Source organism: Ostrinia furnacalis, unplaced genomic scaffold, assembly GCF_004193835.3.
Source record: "Ostrinia furnacalis isolate ACB-3 unplaced genomic scaffold, ASM419383v2 OfSCF6942, whole genome shotgun sequence".
Taxonomy (NCBI): Eukaryota; Metazoa; Arthropoda; class Insecta; order Lepidoptera; family Crambidae; genus Ostrinia; species Ostrinia furnacalis.
Window position 1 is genome coordinate 262229 of NW_021137181.1, and position 17455 is coordinate 279683.

General features: G+C 35.8%; 3 protein-coding genes across 3 annotated transcripts; 1 reads left to right on the plus strand and 2 right to left on the minus strand.

Annotated features, from left to right (window-relative positions):
• Positions 1-8374: 8374 nt before the first annotated feature.
• Positions 8375-11349, minus strand: Mnn1 (menin 1). Its single transcript, XM_028318618.1, has 5 exons — positions 10692-11349; positions 10357-10582; positions 9896-10190; positions 9611-9760; positions 8375-9175 (listed from the first exon to the last, which is right to left on the minus strand). Exons 1-5 carry the CDS (start codon positions 11250-11252, stop codon positions 8689-8691), a joined length of 1719 nt encoding a protein of 572 aa, XP_028174419.1. The 5' UTR covers positions 11253-11349; the 3' UTR covers positions 8375-8688.
• Positions 11350-11846: 497 nt separating this feature from the next.
• On the plus strand, positions 11847-13954 carry LOC114363026 (uncharacterized). Its single transcript, XM_028318617.1, has 4 exons — positions 11847-12036; positions 12120-12322; positions 12446-13655; positions 13738-13954. Exons 1-4 carry the CDS (start codon positions 11960-11962, stop codon positions 13907-13909), a joined length of 1662 nt encoding a protein of 553 aa, XP_028174418.1. The 5' UTR covers positions 11847-11959; the 3' UTR covers positions 13910-13954.
• A 1270-nt stretch (positions 13955-15224) lies between these two features.
• On the minus strand, positions 15225-17106 carry CPG15 (cuticular protein glycine-rich 15). Its single transcript, XM_028318630.1, has 4 exons — positions 17071-17106; positions 16471-16738; positions 16065-16121; positions 15225-15418 (listed from the first exon to the last, which is right to left on the minus strand). The coding sequence occupies exons 1-4, from the start codon at positions 17074-17076 to the stop codon at positions 15225-15227; spliced, it is 525 nt and encodes a 174-aa protein (XP_028174431.1). The 5' UTR covers positions 17077-17106.
• Positions 17107-17455: the final 349 nt, after the last annotated feature.

Consider the following 17455-nt stretch of genomic DNA (forward strand, 5'->3'; position numbering starts at 1 on the left):
ACAGAAAAATATTTCCTATTCCTACTACTTATTTATATTAATGAAGAAGGCATTATGCTCAAAGACTAAACAGTGCAGTGCCTGCAGCGTAGACAGTGTGACCGATCCTGCGGTTATTTTAATTACAATTAAAATTTGAACGTGTCAATCTCAGTTAGCATCTCTGCAGTCATGACTGTGCCTGGACTAGCTAATAAGTAAAGAAAATAATATTACATTATTACATACAAATTAGTGATTTGCTATTGATAAATGAGAATGCTCTTTTACAAAAGAAATACATCCTACCAATTAAATATTTAAAAAATCTTGCTTTTAATACAGTGTGAGTCACGTTAAAGTGTACATATGAAAATAAATGAAACTAGACCTATTTTTATCGACAAAAAAGAGGTCAAAAAATTTTTGAGATTTTTTTTTTATTTTTTATAGAATTTTTTTTCTTCCAATTACTTATTGTAAAGAAAACGTAATAACTTTTAAACTAAGCGGTATATCTTGATAAAATAAAAACAGTAATAATGCTAAATAACAGGCGATACTAACAAAATACATAAAATACACAAAAAAGGCCAACAAATAATAAAAAAATATACTTTTTGAAAAAAATCTGCTTAAAAATTCGTGCTTTTTTGGTTATTTGATAAATTTCTCCAAAAAATGCCCCTATAACCGGTAGTTTTTATTACTTTTTATTATTCTCTATCGTATTACCTTCGTAAAACCAAAAATCGCATGTCTCTATCCCTATCACAACGTTTGCAATGATCGTTTGAACTAAGCCTCTCCGGGCGCGCCATTCAACGCTTCGTTAACAACGAAACTGAAAATGGCTCTAGATTTATAATTTTGATAAAGAAAAGTTAGATTTCAAATAAAAACAAAAGATTTCGAAGTAAAATAAGCATTTTAGTTAAAATTAAAATTGTCTCTACCTGTAGCGGAGAATAAAGTTGTGGCAGGCCTTTGTTCAAACGATCATAGCAAATGTTGTGATAGGGATAGAGACATGCGATTTTTGGTTTTACAAAGATAATACGATAGAGAATAATACAAAGTAATAAAAACCACCTGTTATAGGGGCATTTTTTGGAGAAATTTATCAAATAACCAAAAAAACACGAATTTTTAAGCAGATTTTTTTCAAAAAGTATCGTTTTTTATTATTTGTTGGCATTTTTTGTGTATTTTATGTATTTTTTTACCATCTCCTGTTATTTAGCATTATTACTGTTTTTATTTTATCAGGATATACCGCTTAGTTCAAAAGTTATTACGTTTTCTTTACAATAAGTAATTGGAAGAAAAAAAATTCTATAAAAAATTAAAAAAAAATCTCAAAAAAATTTTGACCTCTTTTTTGTCGGTAAAAATAGGTCTAGTTTCATCTATTTTCATATGTACACTTTAGCGTGACTCACACTGTATAGTAATAATTTCTTTATTTTCTTTGTAATGAGATAAATAANGAGTAAAGTAATAAGTTGATGGGTTTGAAAGAATTTATGTTTTAATTTATTCTTTTTACAGCATCAAAAGCTTGTTTATGAAAAATAATTTTACTTTTGACTTTTTAGTTTTTATGATGCGGGATGGAAAAATTAAAATTTATTCTGATTTTGTGACGTTTCCGCACATAAATATGGATAGGTTAAATAAATAGAATGATATGTATGAAAACGAGCGTGCCATTTTTTAAACGTTATCTATAATATATGTGTCCATCAAAGAGCTCGTAACTAAACATCGTAAGCGCCATTCACATTATTATCTAAAAGTTAATAATAAAATAATATTTAGTTTTTGTAAATCTAAACAAGTCAGGAAATCAAAGAGGTAAATACTGATATCATTGTGATTTTATAGAATTTATTATTATAAACCACGGTCGTATTATGCTAAAAAATCAAAGGTAACTTTAAGATTTTTATCCATAGAGCAAAATTTGTCTAATAGTGTTTTTAAACAGTTATCCCATTAGGTACACATGCGTTCTGTAATACAAACCCATCAAAAACAATACTTGTCAAAAAACCAAGTCTCACTACTCAGTTGTTCTACGGTAAAAAGTTGTGAGATCCATGTAATACCAAGTCCAGTCCAGGAAATCATTAACGTTTTACATAAATATATCGTCAGTTGCAGGTTCACTTGGGGTAACTGACAAAATACAGTTTTTCAGTAGAGCCGTTTAAAGTTTTTTTTCGTCTTAAATCAGACATAACTTTTTTCCTATTTAACCTTTTTTGGATCTGTTTTTACAGAAATGCTTAGAATTCTACCCGGTTTTAGATAATAATTATCTAATATGTCTTAGTTAAGGAAATAAATTGCAGTTACACCAATGTATTTTTGTACTTTGGACAGTTACACTAATTTTACACCAAACTTTTGGAAAAAACATAGGTCAAATTTGTGTAAGTACTGCCCAAAGTTAAAATAATTTGATGTATTTGCTGATTTTTCTGGGTTTTGTTTACTTAGTTGCTGTCTAATTTATGTAAAAGTATTAAAAAATAAGAGAATTCATGAAAAAAATAACATTTTGTCGTTTTCTTTATTTATTTTTTTTAAATTTTATTAGAAATAACTTTTATTTTATTCATTAAAAAATGTTAAAATTGCCACGAAAATCAAGGAAATATATGTATTTAATTTTTTTAAGACAGAAATATTGAAATAACTAAAGTATTACTGTGAAACTAAGTAATTTGAATATTTCTAGTACCCATAGTACAAGCTTTGCTTAGTTTGGGACTAGAAGCGCAGTGTAAAATGTCTAAGGATATTTATTATTTATTTATTTATTTTTTAAGCTTTGACGTACCAATACCGTATTTAGCTCTATGTGGCAACTTAAACTGAAAACAAAAATGGATTTAATTTCCCACCTCTTTATAGCAATGTTGAATTAAGGTCATGAGTACTACAACAGTAAAAGTAACAGAGTAACAACAGGTTAATGTTAGCAACGCGCAGTGACGCCTAGTTGGCTGGATAGTTTGCCCAATTTCAATTTGTTTTTTTGTTGAGCTAACTTTAACTTCTTTAACTGATACTGCTGGTATAATAATAATGTAATATGCCTTAAAACTTTCTAAATTCCTATTTTATTTCATATTATAAACCTTAGCAAATCAGTGTAATTGTAAAGTTTTGTAGCAAAATTTTTACATTATTACAGATACATCAATTCAACCTGGTAAAATTATTACAATGTCAGTTACACCAAAATTGTGAAGGAAATCTGAAAAGTTCACACCTGAAAATGTCCGTGTAATTGTAATTTTTTTAAAGCTAGAATTTTTTTACCTATACCATTCGAAAGAGCAGAAAAAACTAAGAAAAACTGTATATTTAACTCAAAAACCTTATTTTGTTAGTTACCCCAAGTGAACCTGCAAGTCCTGCAACTGACGATATTGACTTGGCCATCGCATGAAAACACGTGTAAATTAAATTATTTAGTGCGAAATGAAACGAAATTTTGCATGCCTGTGTAGACGTGCAAAATTTCAGCTCAATGGGAAAACGGGAAGTACCTAAGTAAATTTTAAGTTGCAAGATTTTACAACTCCAGATGTCAAAGAAAATAAAAGCTTGTAGATAGCTTTACAAAGAAAAGAAAGATTTATGAAGAAAATAAAAAGTAGTGTCTACGATACATTTTTTAGGCCGTGTTGCTGCACCGTCTTACTTTAACATTGACATCAAAATTTTGGATGTCAAAAATCTGTCTAACATAAAACACCGGTTATTGTCAGTTAGGGTCAAAGTTAGGTGGTGCATCTCAGCCTTAGTGTATTTTAATTAAATTTAATACAAATAAGGATGACGAAAATAATCGATAAGTGATCTCACTCGAATATTTCTTATAGTACGTATACAAGATGTCGAACAAATGGTTACTTACTGAAAAAGTGCTTCAATAGACCTAGCAAACGGCATCAATAATATGTTTAAGAACGAACTAAATCTATTCAAAAAACCTATATTTCCAGCTTTCATACATTTAATACAGTTACAAACAAACACGAAATAAATGGTTTCTGAGAATTCTGAGTGCCTTAATGCCGTCCCCTTTTTCTGTTTATTTAGTACTAGCGGCTGCTCGCGACTTCGTACGCGTGGATCCCGTTTTACCCCCTTTGTCTATATTACGCGGTTTAGATTTTTTCATACAAATGTTTTTTCCCGCTAACTCCCGTTCCCGTGGGAATTTTGCAATATCCTGTTGTAACGTTTCGGTTATGGATACGGTTATATACGGATATAGGAATAAATTATACCGGTTACGGTTATCTTTTAAAATACCATAAAAGCTGATTTTTATTTAAAATATTAGGGCAATAAATAGAAGTAGTTTCCTCATCAGCCAGACAGCTTTGACAGTTCCAACCAACTCCTTGCCAGTTTTTTAGGATAGCTGACAAAGCCACGATGATCCAAACTTTATGATTCTCCAACATTCTATCCTTTATTGGGAGGATACGCTGACAAACTTTCAGCTTTTAGGGCTATATGGGTATTTCGCCAAAAATGGTCAATTTTGCCTAATTTCCTTGGTACGAAATATATTTTAGTTTTTAACTATTTTTAGTTTCCCATTGTATTAAGTAACAAAAACTATTTCACCGGGACACCATGGCGGCGCACCGCGCAACCAGTCGCCGGCTACCAACAAAATGGCAAAGAATATTATAAAATAATATTAATAAGAAAAACACATTTTTATAATAATACTTTCTCGATTTTATTATATTCAACTTGTAAACAGAAAAATATTTCCTATTCCTACTACTTATTTATATTAATGAAGAAGGCATTATGCTCAAAGACTAAACAGTGCAGTGCCTGCAGCGTAGACAGTGTGACCGATCCTGCGGTTATTTTAATTACAATTAAAATTTGAAAGTGTCAATCTCAGTTAGCATCTCTGCAGTCATGACTGTGCCTGGACTAGCTAATAAGTAAAGAAAATAATATTACATTATTACATACAAATTAGTGATTTGCTATTGATAAATGAGAATGCTCTTTTACAAAAGAAATACATCCTACCAATTAAATATTTAAAAAATCTTTCTTTTAATATAGTAATTATTTCTTTATTTTCTTTGTAATGAAATAAATAATTATTACATTTATTAGATGTGAAAAACATGTTTATCTATTTTAATTTTATTTTGACACTATGCACTTTTTAACTAAAATATAATTTGAAGATTCAGGTTTAGGTCAATAGAGAGCGGTTAACTCAGAATCGGGCCCAGTACAGTCTCTACACACTGTCAAAAAAGATAATCAATAGAAAACATTACTGCTATTAAATTGTAACGACAACGAAAAGTAAAATAATTAATAAATACAATGATTAAGATCGCGCATGCATGCGAACGCTGCAGCCGAGTATCGTGGTCGTATTAACACACCGCTAAAAAAAACGCATGTCATAGGGACCCAGCCACACAACCAAGTGCATATCACTTTGTGCCTAGAACTAGATTGTAGGACGATTTCTTGGTAACATGCATGCTTTGCTTTGCAACTATACTCGACCTTTTTTAAAGGGGCCACGAAAACGTTTTAGAAGTAGCAACATACATTTATTTCATTATGTTTAAACATATTATTATTTCACTTTAACAAAGCACGGTGGGCTATTTACAAAAGCTCGGCAGGCCCCAGGTCAGGTAGAGGAGTTACCTCTATTCTGCAAAGATAACGAACCAATGCAGTTTAATACCGCAACATAGCAAGTTCTAGGTTGTGCGGCCTGGGTCTACTGACTGCTGGGATTGCCACTACGGCATAGCGTCAGTTATGTTGTAACAACTAATAGGCATTCTTAGATAGCTAAAATTACTTCCATTCAAGACATTTCATAAATGCATTTAAGTTTTTTATGTAGATAACGTATCTACATAAGTCAACCGTAAACTCTTGTAAGTGATCAACATGTCTTAATACATTTACATTATATTTTGTATGTATAAATAATTTCTAAATAGGTACTATATTATAGTCAAAGGACAAAATTGTAAAAAGTAAGAAACAATTGCAGTTTCTATCACTTAAATTATCGTATTTTATTAACAAAGTAAAAAAAGTTTACTAAGCATTCTACCTTTAACTACACAACACAACACATCACATTGATACAATTTTATTTTTATAGATCAAACTTCTTGATATATCTACATTTCTACGTACATCCTGCGTTGATAAGACAGCCAAAGAGAAATAAAGTTATTACTTTCTTCATACGTTCTGATAAGACGGTTCAGTATATGATCTTAAAGCTATTTTAAAGTTATCACTCAATTGTCATTTACAGTTTAGTTAGGCACGGCTGTGTGTTTAGCCCGCGCAGGACGTCCAGAAGCTAACCACTTTTGTTTGAGGACAAAGCGATTACCATAATGTGGTATTTTCATGTGTTTGTTCATGTAGGTACGGTGTAGTTCGGACACCCACAGAATATTCCGGAAGTTTTCTAAACGGCAGAATCCTAACTCAATTGCTAGCGACCTATTTGGATTCCTTTATAAAATATTTTCCTTTCAACAAATCAAATACATAAATGGTAGGCACAATAATAATGCCTGCTGTAAAATGCCGCATATTATAAATAGATACGTACTAAAATGTAAAACTAACTTAAATAATTATTGTTTACTAGCGGNTAATGAATTATACAGGGTGTAACATCCTGTATAAATACAAATAGTTACTGTGCATATAACAAGAATGTCCAGCAATGTGGTTATAATTGTTGTAAGGAAAACTGTTAACATACTGTAACATGTAAAATTTGAATACACTGATAAAACAATAAAGTTACACTATTTACAACGGATAATCTGGAATCTCTACAAACTACATTTACATCACACATTAACATCACATATCATTGCTACAGTCTAATTAATAATAATAAATGCATTATACTCAAATACTGTTATACATTATAATTTTTATATTATTATTATACACTTCTTGGAAGTGCTATTTCACTTGCCTGCTAGGGCCTTGTTCAAAATACAAATAGGCATGCTTTTGAAGAAAGAAGTGAGCGTTAGGGCTGTCCACACATTTTCGGGTCGTCGCCTATTAAACTCCGAACCTTTCGGGCCAAGTGTTTAGGCGGAGCGGAGTCAAGCAATAAGGAGTACTACACGAAACGCCGAGCAGAGCCCCGATTACGGTAATTTTTAACGTCTACAATCCAGACACGCTTCTCGATTCTGCGATACGATTGGTCGTTCAACAGCGTACGTCAGCTGTTTTGACCAATCGTATCGCAGAATCAAAAGCGCGTCTGGATTGGAAACGTTAAAAGTTACCGTAATCGGGGCTCTGAGGGCGCTACCAGAACAAACGGTAAACAATCCGCCATTTTGTATCTTTTTTTTATAACAACAAAACATCTCTGGGAAGTTTATTTCTGCAAATGTCGAGTGTTTATTTGATATAGTTGTGCTAGAACATAGGATTTTAGTTCTATTGTTTTTTCATGGATTCCGTGGAGACAAGTATTCCCGTAGCAGGTTTCAAGACGCTATCGGGTTCAAAGCGAGTTGTTCACACAACAACTCGCTCGACATTCGATGCGCGCTCAAATTCAGTTTTTCAATGCTTTTAATGTATTACACTTTAGAACACAAAAATAATATAAATTGTTTATTAGAGTCCATTACATAATAAATTAAAAGCATTAAAAAGATCGTTCATGCTTTCCGTTTATACAGGGTGGAAACGATAAGTGATCTCATTCGATTATTTCTAAACTACACAAGATATCGACAATCTGGTTACTGATCCTGAAAGTGCTTCACGAGCTCTATCCAACGGTACCAATAATAAGTTATAAAATAAAACTGAATCTATCCGAAAATTCAATGTTTCCAGCCTCCATACTAAATGTATGCCGCTATGCTAGCCACTCAATATTAGAAGTGTTATTTTTTTTCATTTTAAATAATAAACACTTGAAATAAACTCGTAAATTGCATTCTGATTTAAAATTATTAATGGAAAACATTGGCTTTAGGCTTTACTTGCTATAATATTATCAAGACATGAGTGCCATGACTGTGGCAGTACTAATTGTAAGGAAGTTGGAAACATTGAATTTTCGGATAGATTCAGATTATTTTATAACTTATTATTGGTACCGTTGGATAGAGCTTGTGAAGCACTTTCAGGATCAGTAACCAGTTTTTCGATATCTTGTATAGTTTTTAATATTATGTGGTTTTACTAAATGTATGGAGGCTGGAAACATTGAATTTTCAGATAGATCCAGTTTATTTTGTAACCTATTATTGGTACCGTTGGATAGAGCTCGTGAAGCACTTTCAAGATCAGTAACTAGTTTTTGGATATCTTGTATAGTTTAGAAATAATCGAGTGAGATCACTTATCGTTTCCACCCTGTATACCCTCCACAACAGATGTCAGTTGACATTTCAAATGTTTGCGCCAGTGCTGCATTCCGACGGCGGAACATTGTAGCAATACCAAGGGTAAGCCCGGACGGCGCGGAGCTCAGGAGCCCAAAACCGAACAGCGTGGACAGCCCTCACAACAATACCGGAACATATCGAAGCTAAAGTTAAGTTTGTATCGTTCAGTCTGATCAAAAGCGTGTTTAATGTCGCACATGGAACAGGTGTTCACTTAGAGTCAGCGTTCGCGGCGCGCGCGCTTGCCGCGGGCGGAGGGCGCGGGCGGCGAGTCGTCGTCGCGGCGCTTGGCGGGCGCGGCCGGCCGCTGCAGCTGGCTCTGCGCCGTCAGCTGCAGCTGCAGCGCGTGAGTGTTCAGCCGCTCCGCCAGCAGCAGCGGCTTCAGCGCGGCCATCTTGTGGCTGTACAGCGTCACGCGGGGCCGGCTGTTCACGGCCGCCGTTAACTGCTCCCTGACACTCATTTCTGCATTGTCCGCCTTGTCATTCCATTTGTCGTTCCCGTTCTCTCCGCCTTTATCTTTCGTCGACGACGCCCCGTTGTGGCCTTCTTTAGGTTCGTCCACGTCCGGACTGCATACAATGTTCACCTGAGCCCTAACTTCGGCGTCGAATTTGGATATTGTGCTCACCAGTGGTCTGGCCCAGCCAATATGAAGTATGGGTGTTTGACTTCCTTCTTCCCATTTACAAATACCGTCATAGAATCTGTAATCACAAGGCAAAATATTATTTACTTAAAATAAAGTGTATGAAATTGGAGACTTTAGTTAGTTAGACTATTTGTTATAGTATTGGTGCTATTGTCATAGGAACTCATTTGAGGCATAAACGCTTATGCACACGATGCCGCTGCTGCCGCGCCGTCGCCGCGATTTTATACTGTGGATACGCGCCGTGTAAAGCTCGCTGCCGCACCGGCACCGCCCTGTATACTAACAACAGTAGAGCGTTAAAATTATGCTTCGACGGCTCGGGAGCGGCGCGTTGGTGTGCTTTACGCGGTGCGTATCTAGTGTAGGGGTGCGGCGACAGCGCGGTGGCGGCTTCCTGTGCAGGAGCGCTAAATGTGGACTTGCAGCCAAGATCAATGCAGTTACACTCCCTGCCAATCTTGGAATTATGAAAACTTATTTTACAAACCTCAACAGCGATGCAAAACATTCTGGATCTTTTAGTATTGTTCTTGCTGAATGTCCAGAACTCTCTAGTTTCATTAATTGAGGTATTTGCTCATTAGCAATTTCAGAAAACTCCTTATATATTTCTTCATCATCCCGGGAGTAGTTATAGCTATAAGAAAAATTAAAAACAGTCAGATTGGATAAGAAGTCATTTACTGGAAAACAGTGCCATAAATGACATTTATTCCTCTTTTTGAACCGTTTTCTGTGTACAATAAAGTTTCAAATCAAATAAACAACTCACTGTCTTATAACATCTCCAGCACAAGCCCAAGCATTAAATGCTTCTTTGTACATTTTGTTGCGGAGGTAATAGCCACCCTGGAATGTGTAGGGATAGACATGTTTATCTTCATAGTAAGTCCTTGCAGACCTTATAGCTTGCACATACAGGGCTGCTGGGTCTGGTCTTGAAGCCAGTTTCTGAGATAATGGTGAGTTCTGTGATTCCTCTTTTAAGTCCCGTATGCCGGAGCTCTCCATGTACTCATCCAAGTCACCTAGATTTCCAAGAGCCATAGGATATGCATCCAAATGACCTGTAATTGAATATAAAACAAATATAGTTAGTTATAAATTCTTTTTCTAACTGGTCCAGTCTTGACAGATTTTTATGGATGCAAGATAAGGATCTCGAAGAAAAATAAAATAGTCTTAATTTTCTACCTGCATAGAGCTATTAAATAAAGATATGACATTTATTACCATGATCATACAAAAGCCAGAGGAGGTTGTGTTGCATCTGTGATACTTCATGAACATCAATATTAGGTGTAAGAGTAGGATTGATTGACGAGACCAGTGCAGCAAGTTCCATGATTCTGGTGCACACTACAGGTTTCCCAGCTACATACAGCCAAGAGCGTGCCAACACCCCCTCACCCACAGAACGGCCTCTTTTATCTTCATTACCTTTACCATGCCATGTGACCTGACAATGTATAATAAAACATTTATAATACTTTGATAAGTCTTTCTACTACATTTCATTTACAATGCAAATAAAAAATGCTCTATTCTTATAATAATAATACACACACCTCTGCGGTTTCTTTTCCATCCTTCCCAAAGACCACCCAAGCATGATCTTCAGATAGCGCTAAATGGACATCGCGTTTACCTACAACTTGACATCCAGCAGTCACAGCAAATGCAACTCCAAAACAGTCAAGCTTATTGCCTGATAAAAAACTATATATTGACTGTAGATGTGCACGGTCTTTGTAATAACTACGAGTTAGAGAATTCCAAACGATATCAGCAACGCGTTTAACCAAGTCTCGTGTAGCATACTCCCCGTTTAACAACTTATTGTCAACTCCGCTCCGCATCAAGGAAACAAACCTATCGTGCAAATCTTTGACTTCTTCCCATTCGAGAGAAGGGAATTTCATTTTTACAACAGATTGTTTGTTTGTCGATAGATTTACATCTTTATCGCTGTTTTTTATGTTAGTTAGATTGTTTTCAATTGCTCCCACAATAATGGAAAATAAAGATAGGTCGGGCTCCTTTTCACTGCGCAATTGCTCTTCAAATAAATCACATACTTTCTGAATACTGTCTATTGGAAAATATTTTTTAAAATCAATTCCGGACATATTCTATTGCATTATATATTTAAAAGCCGAAAGATTACTGGTTATTTTACTTGTATTTATTTTTATTACGCAAATGTCGCAAGCCGGCAATTTGGCATTCCCATTGTACCACAGATTAATAAACAAAGTGAAGCGTAGTGAAGTGAAAAAGATCGTACTGCTACGTACTGTACGTACAAATACGAGACAAAGATAATATAAGTTCAAGACTAAGGTGTTATTTATGAAACTCATCATAAAGCTCGTATGTACTGAGCCCCAGCCCCGATTACGGTAATATTTAACGTCACCAATCCAGACACGCTTCTCGATTCTGCGATACGATTGGTCGTTCAACAGCGTACGTCAGCTGTTTTGACCAATCGTATCGCAGAATCAGAACGCGTCTGGATTGTAGACGTTATAAAAGTTACCGTAATCGGGGCTCTGCAATATTCCCATACTAAACCAAACAGAAAAACGTATGTAACTTCTAGCATCTCACCCTACAAATTCGATCTCAAAATTAATAGCATTTTGATTTGATGAACAAACCTACGCAGAATGCGAGCTTATCAGCGTTTTATTTTGATTATATAGTCTTTGGTTTGGTTGACAGACATCTGACGTCACAGATTTGTTGACATGGCGTTATTTTGTCAAACAAAATAAATGAGAATATTTATGTTTTCCCCTAATTGTTAAGGATGAGAAATGTTTAAATAGTAATGTCTTTTTCATTAAATATTAGTGATATAATTGCACATGTAAAAAATATTGTAGATAGCGTACGATGTACAGCTTGGTGAGTTCTTCAAGAAAGTTTTGTGTTACAATGGTGTTACAATGTTTTCTGATTAAAATATTAATTCTATTCGTTTTTACTAGTGACAAGGCTGATGGAGGTCGTACCAGATTTCTATGTGGACATACAAGTTGCGATGACTGCCTGACTGAATCAGAAGAGTGTGTGTTATGTGTTACACCTCCCACATCTTTGGGCAAACCCAAATCTGACAAACCTCTTTCTCAGCGAGCTCAAAACGCTTATAATCTACTTGAAGTTTGTCAAGACACTTTTCATTTAGATGGTACGTTCATAAACACTAAAAAAATGCGGTATTTGTTAACTATGCATGCATCTCCATAATCCACACAACTACACAATGAATATAAGTCAATGATTCAGTATGTCTATTTTTTTATGCTTTCAGTTTATCAAAGGGTTTCAGAGGGCTTACGAGTTTCTGAACAACTGAAGGCTGAAAGAGAATTGTTCCCAGAATGCATTCAAGCTCCACAAAAGTATTGTAATAAAAGGAAAAGTATTGTTATGAAAGGAGATAAAGAAAATTTACATAGTTCTTTTCATTTTGGTGAGCACATCTCACATTCAGATTCATTTAAAATGAACAAATGTAATAATTATGTTCAACAGTGGCTTGAAAAAACTGAAAATTATCCTAGAAAAGCATTAGCTGACTTAAATGTTAATAAGTCAAACAGCACAAGAAGGAAAATACTTCAACAGAAAACTGTAAAAAGTAAGTCTAAACAAAGTAATAATAGTCATGTCAAGGCAGAAGTATCAAATTCAAAGCAAAGAAAAAGACCTTTTTCTACAACATCATTTTCACTTATTGGTCAAGAAAATAGTGTGCCTGATTTAATTATTAAAAAATCTAAAAAAAGTGAATCTAAAACATTTTTGCATGAACTCCACAATAAAACATTGGAGTGTCCAGACAATGAAGAAAGTGGAATAGTATTGGATGATGAACCCATACTGATAGAAGATTCACAGAGCCAAATAATTGCAGAAGATAAAGATAAACTTGCATTATTAGCAGTGCAAGCTGCTGAGAAGGAACAATCAGGTGTCACAGCCTTGACATTAGAGACTACACAGGATCTTGAACTACCTCCTATATGCATTAATTCAAAAACTAGTAATAAGAAGCACAATAAAAATGTTCCATTTTATAAAAAGGGTTCCCTAGCAGATTGTTCTCCTCACTACCCTGTTGATAACAAACCAGACATTGAAAGAGAAAATGTGTTGATCACTATTGAAAATCAGAATTTTATTACCACTATTAATATAATGAATACTGAAAATATTGTTAATGACAAAAAATCTGTTAATATCCAAACTAATTTAAATGATGAAGACAGGATGCCAGAAATAAAAGAGAAAAGTAAAGGAAATAATAACAAATTTGTGCCTTTGCCAAGTGAGAATATTGTTACTGAAAAGAATCAAGAGTCACAACAGTCACCCTGTATTTACAATGTATGTGGTGACAATAATACCACATCTAAGAGAGGTGGCATTATTATTGATGATTCTGATAGTGATGATAGCCTTTTTATGGGAAGCTATTTACAAGTGGAAGCTGAAGTTCATAGATCTTGTGAGCCATTGTAAGTCAAATTCTCCTAATGTTGATGTAGAACATTTAAATGATGAATATAAAGTATTTTTACATATTTTTATATTTTACAGAGACTATGGCATCCTTAATGAAATAAGTACAAGTGAATTACCACACAGATCCAGAAATAAAATGAGATGCCTTTCACCAGATAGCAATAACTCTTCAGAGAAGGAAAATTGTGATCCAAATAAAGGCAAAAAGCATAAAAATGTAAAGAAAAGCAAATATTTTAAGAAGTAATTATAATTTGTTAGCATGTAATGTAATAATTTTCAATTTATTAAAAAAAGTTATGAATCAAAAATGATTTATGATTATTTCTTACATCTTCCTCCAGATAAAAGTTTTACAGATATACAAAAATGCAACTAGGTGCCGAAGCCATGGGAAAGAAGATAGGTATAAATAAATTGTAAAGATAGTGCTTTTGAAGTATAGGCCAGGAGAATTAAACACAAAAATGAATTAAATCGGAAAAATTCCTACTAAAGATTTTAGTGCTTTAATGGCTTCATTAGTTGCCCATAAAGACTCTCCTAGGTTTTCGACTTTGACGGAGTTGTGCTTAAGTGGTGGGGGCCCCCGAAAAGGGCGCATTTTCGGTTTTGCGGTTATACCGCGTAAAGGACTTACCCTATCGTTTTTCTTATTCTTATTCTTATTCTATCGAAAGTTTTTCTTATTCTTATTCTTATTCTATCGAAAAGTGGTCTTCCTGACGGTTGAAGGGCATTTAATCCTGCATTAAATAAGACCAAATTCATATGTTTTGAACAAAACGTTCTCCTGCAAATGTTCGGCAAAGTAGAATATAATATGTGTACCTATAATTAATGACCCTCTCCACGTCTAATGGCTCGTTACCCGCAGGCTTCCAAGTCTTGAAAAGGAGCGCATCAACCAGTGTAACCCTATCAAGGCTTACGAGCTGGCTGCGCCTATCCTTGTTCGTCCCAGCCGTTCCTTAACTGCGGTTGCGGTGCACCTCTTCCTGGCACTCACCTGAACGACTCTGTGTTACTTACTGTGGCTGCCCACAATCAACCTGTTGGTCACAGGTTGAAAAACACTGATCTAGGGAATAAAATTGATGCTCTGTTGAATTATTCGTACGCACGCACGATGATAATTCGGCTTTACAAGACCGACTCAGGTTCGATTACGAGTATTTATTTATGAGTCAACTTTTTATTTTTTATTTGCTTGCGTCTACTGGTGTAGGTGAGGTGTAGTACTGGGACTCGCCTTTATCATTGAAAGCATAAGGTGTGGCAAATATAATTTGTTTGTTACATTTAATTTTCATCCATAACTGTAAGTGCCGAGTGTAATTTTAACAATTTTTTAATTTTGAATGCAGTTTTCTATCTTTTAAAAAATACATAATTCCACTCTGTATTTTATCTAGGCTACGGACATTGCTAACGATGCATTAAGTGTAAGGTAGAGTATAAAGGTATGTGTGGTTGACACAGGTATAATAAATTAAAAAAATATTTAAGTTTCGAGGTATCGTTTTATTTTAATTTGTACTAATAGAATCATGAAGGAGAGATCACCACCAGCCAGAGCCAGAGGAGCCGCCGCCGGACCAGCCGCCGCTGCCGCCGCCGAGTTTCCAGCCGCCACCGCTGCCGCCGCTGGACCAACCGCCGCCGCCGCCGCCGCTGGACCAGCCGCCACCGCCGCCGCCGAGCTTCCAGCCGCCGCCGCTACCGCCACCGCCGGACCAGCCGCCGTGACCACCACCTTCATCCATAATATTAGGTAAGTACGTGCAAGTATAATAAGTCATCGGTAGACGCTGGCAGACATAAGATTGGCGGGTTCTGATCGTTATCTCAAATGTCATATGTTATTATGATCTGGTTTAGTCTGGGGTAGCGCTAATGAGAGATAGGTGTTAGGTAATCTTTGGTGTAATAAGTTAGGTACTGTAGTGTAATTAATACCTTGTACAGCTAGCCTCTAGTCACAATTGATTAATGTCAAGACCTAGGTAATTCTTTATTAACCTTGTGCTGCACACTTCTCAATTCGCAACTTGTAATTAACATAAAATTACCTGTGATATTATCTTTTTGAACGCATCAATCTAATAATGCACGATTATGTACATTGTAGGTACCTACAGCAGCAAATTGCAACAGTGCGCAGTGGCAATGACAAATGCGAACGGGCAGATGACCCTAAGTTGTCTGGTAGTCGTCCAATCTTTTGACCTTTGTAACGTTACGTTACGTTACGTTAAAATTACTATTGTATCTAAGTAAGTAACTAGGTACTCTAATTGGTGGCTTTGACCTACAAACTGAACTCTTATCTATGAATTAATGTAACGGTCAGGCTAAAACTGTAAGACTAATTATAGAAAAAAAACAAAAAATTGTCTTACCGTAACCACCACCGCCGCCGCCGCCGCCAGAGGAGATGATTTTGATGATTTTCACCTCTGAAAAATATATTCAATCGGTAAAAACTATTTCGATTATTTCAAACGAATTACAAATCAAAATATTTATTCAGTAGGTACTTAGGCCCTTTCCAATGTGGCCCTTGAACTTTTCTATTGCTAAGATTTGTTACATATTTTATAGTTGAAAATGTATGTCACGGCTTCAGTAATTTCGCGCTAGACTTTGCGGATACTATATTTTGAAAACTGTTTTTTCAACTTAGTACACCTTCCGAAAGCTGTTGGTTGGAATTAATTGTCTGTCAGATCAGGTGTTTTACATGCGAATCAGTGATAATATAAATTGATTCAAATTAAATATACTTACGTCCGCCGCTGCCGCCGCCGCCGTAACCGCCACCACCGCCGTAGCCGCCACCACCGCCGGATGACCATCCACCGCCTCCTCCTCCAAGTTTCCAGCCACCGCCGCCTCCTCCGCTTGACCATCCACTGCTGCCACCCCTCCAGCCACCGCCGCCGCCGCCGCTGGACCAGCCGCCGCCGCCGCCGCCGTATCCGCCGCCGCCGCCGCCTGACCACCCTCCACTACCACCACCGCTGATAAAACCGGCGTGGGCCGCTGCGGCCAGCGCTAACAAGCACACGAATACCTGAAAATTGAAAATGAGTTGATTGAAAATTCAATTAGTAATAATTTAATCAATTTGGTTTTGAAAGCTGTAAGTAATGTTATTACATTACCTACAAAATTAATAAAATATAGATCGAACTGAGATTGTCGGTAATAAAGAGCGACACTAATAAAATTATGGGATTTAGAGCGCGTTGGCTTAATTGACTTTTCGTGACTGCTATAAGCTATTTGTGTAAACAAAAAGCTCGCCAAAATGTTTGATGAACTGTGGTAGTACTCGTAGTTAATGAGGCAAAAATCTGGATCAAACAACATTTTTTGTTGGTTTCGCGTTTGGTGGTCACCTACCTTCATGTTGAAGCTGTTTGGTTACTGCTTGGTTGTTGCCGGCTGGTGTGGCGTTATATATGTGGAGAGGCATCTCCCACCGCGCCCGCGCGGAGGACCGCGGGCCGCGTCGGAGATTGCGAGCGGAAGCGGTTCCGCGGCCACGCGGTGATGCAACCTATTGTCCCTAAAGCACCTAAAGTGTTATTAAATAGGTATTTGAAGATACAGTGTGTCCTCCTCGACCTCTTTTTATGATAATACTTTTGAGACCGTTATATAACATAATACATAGCTATTATTAATATGGATTAACGTCATGTTACTTGCTTCATACTTACTTTTTATTTAGAGTGTAGACTGGTCTAGACTTGAAAGTTTCATAACTTACTACAATTTTACAAGC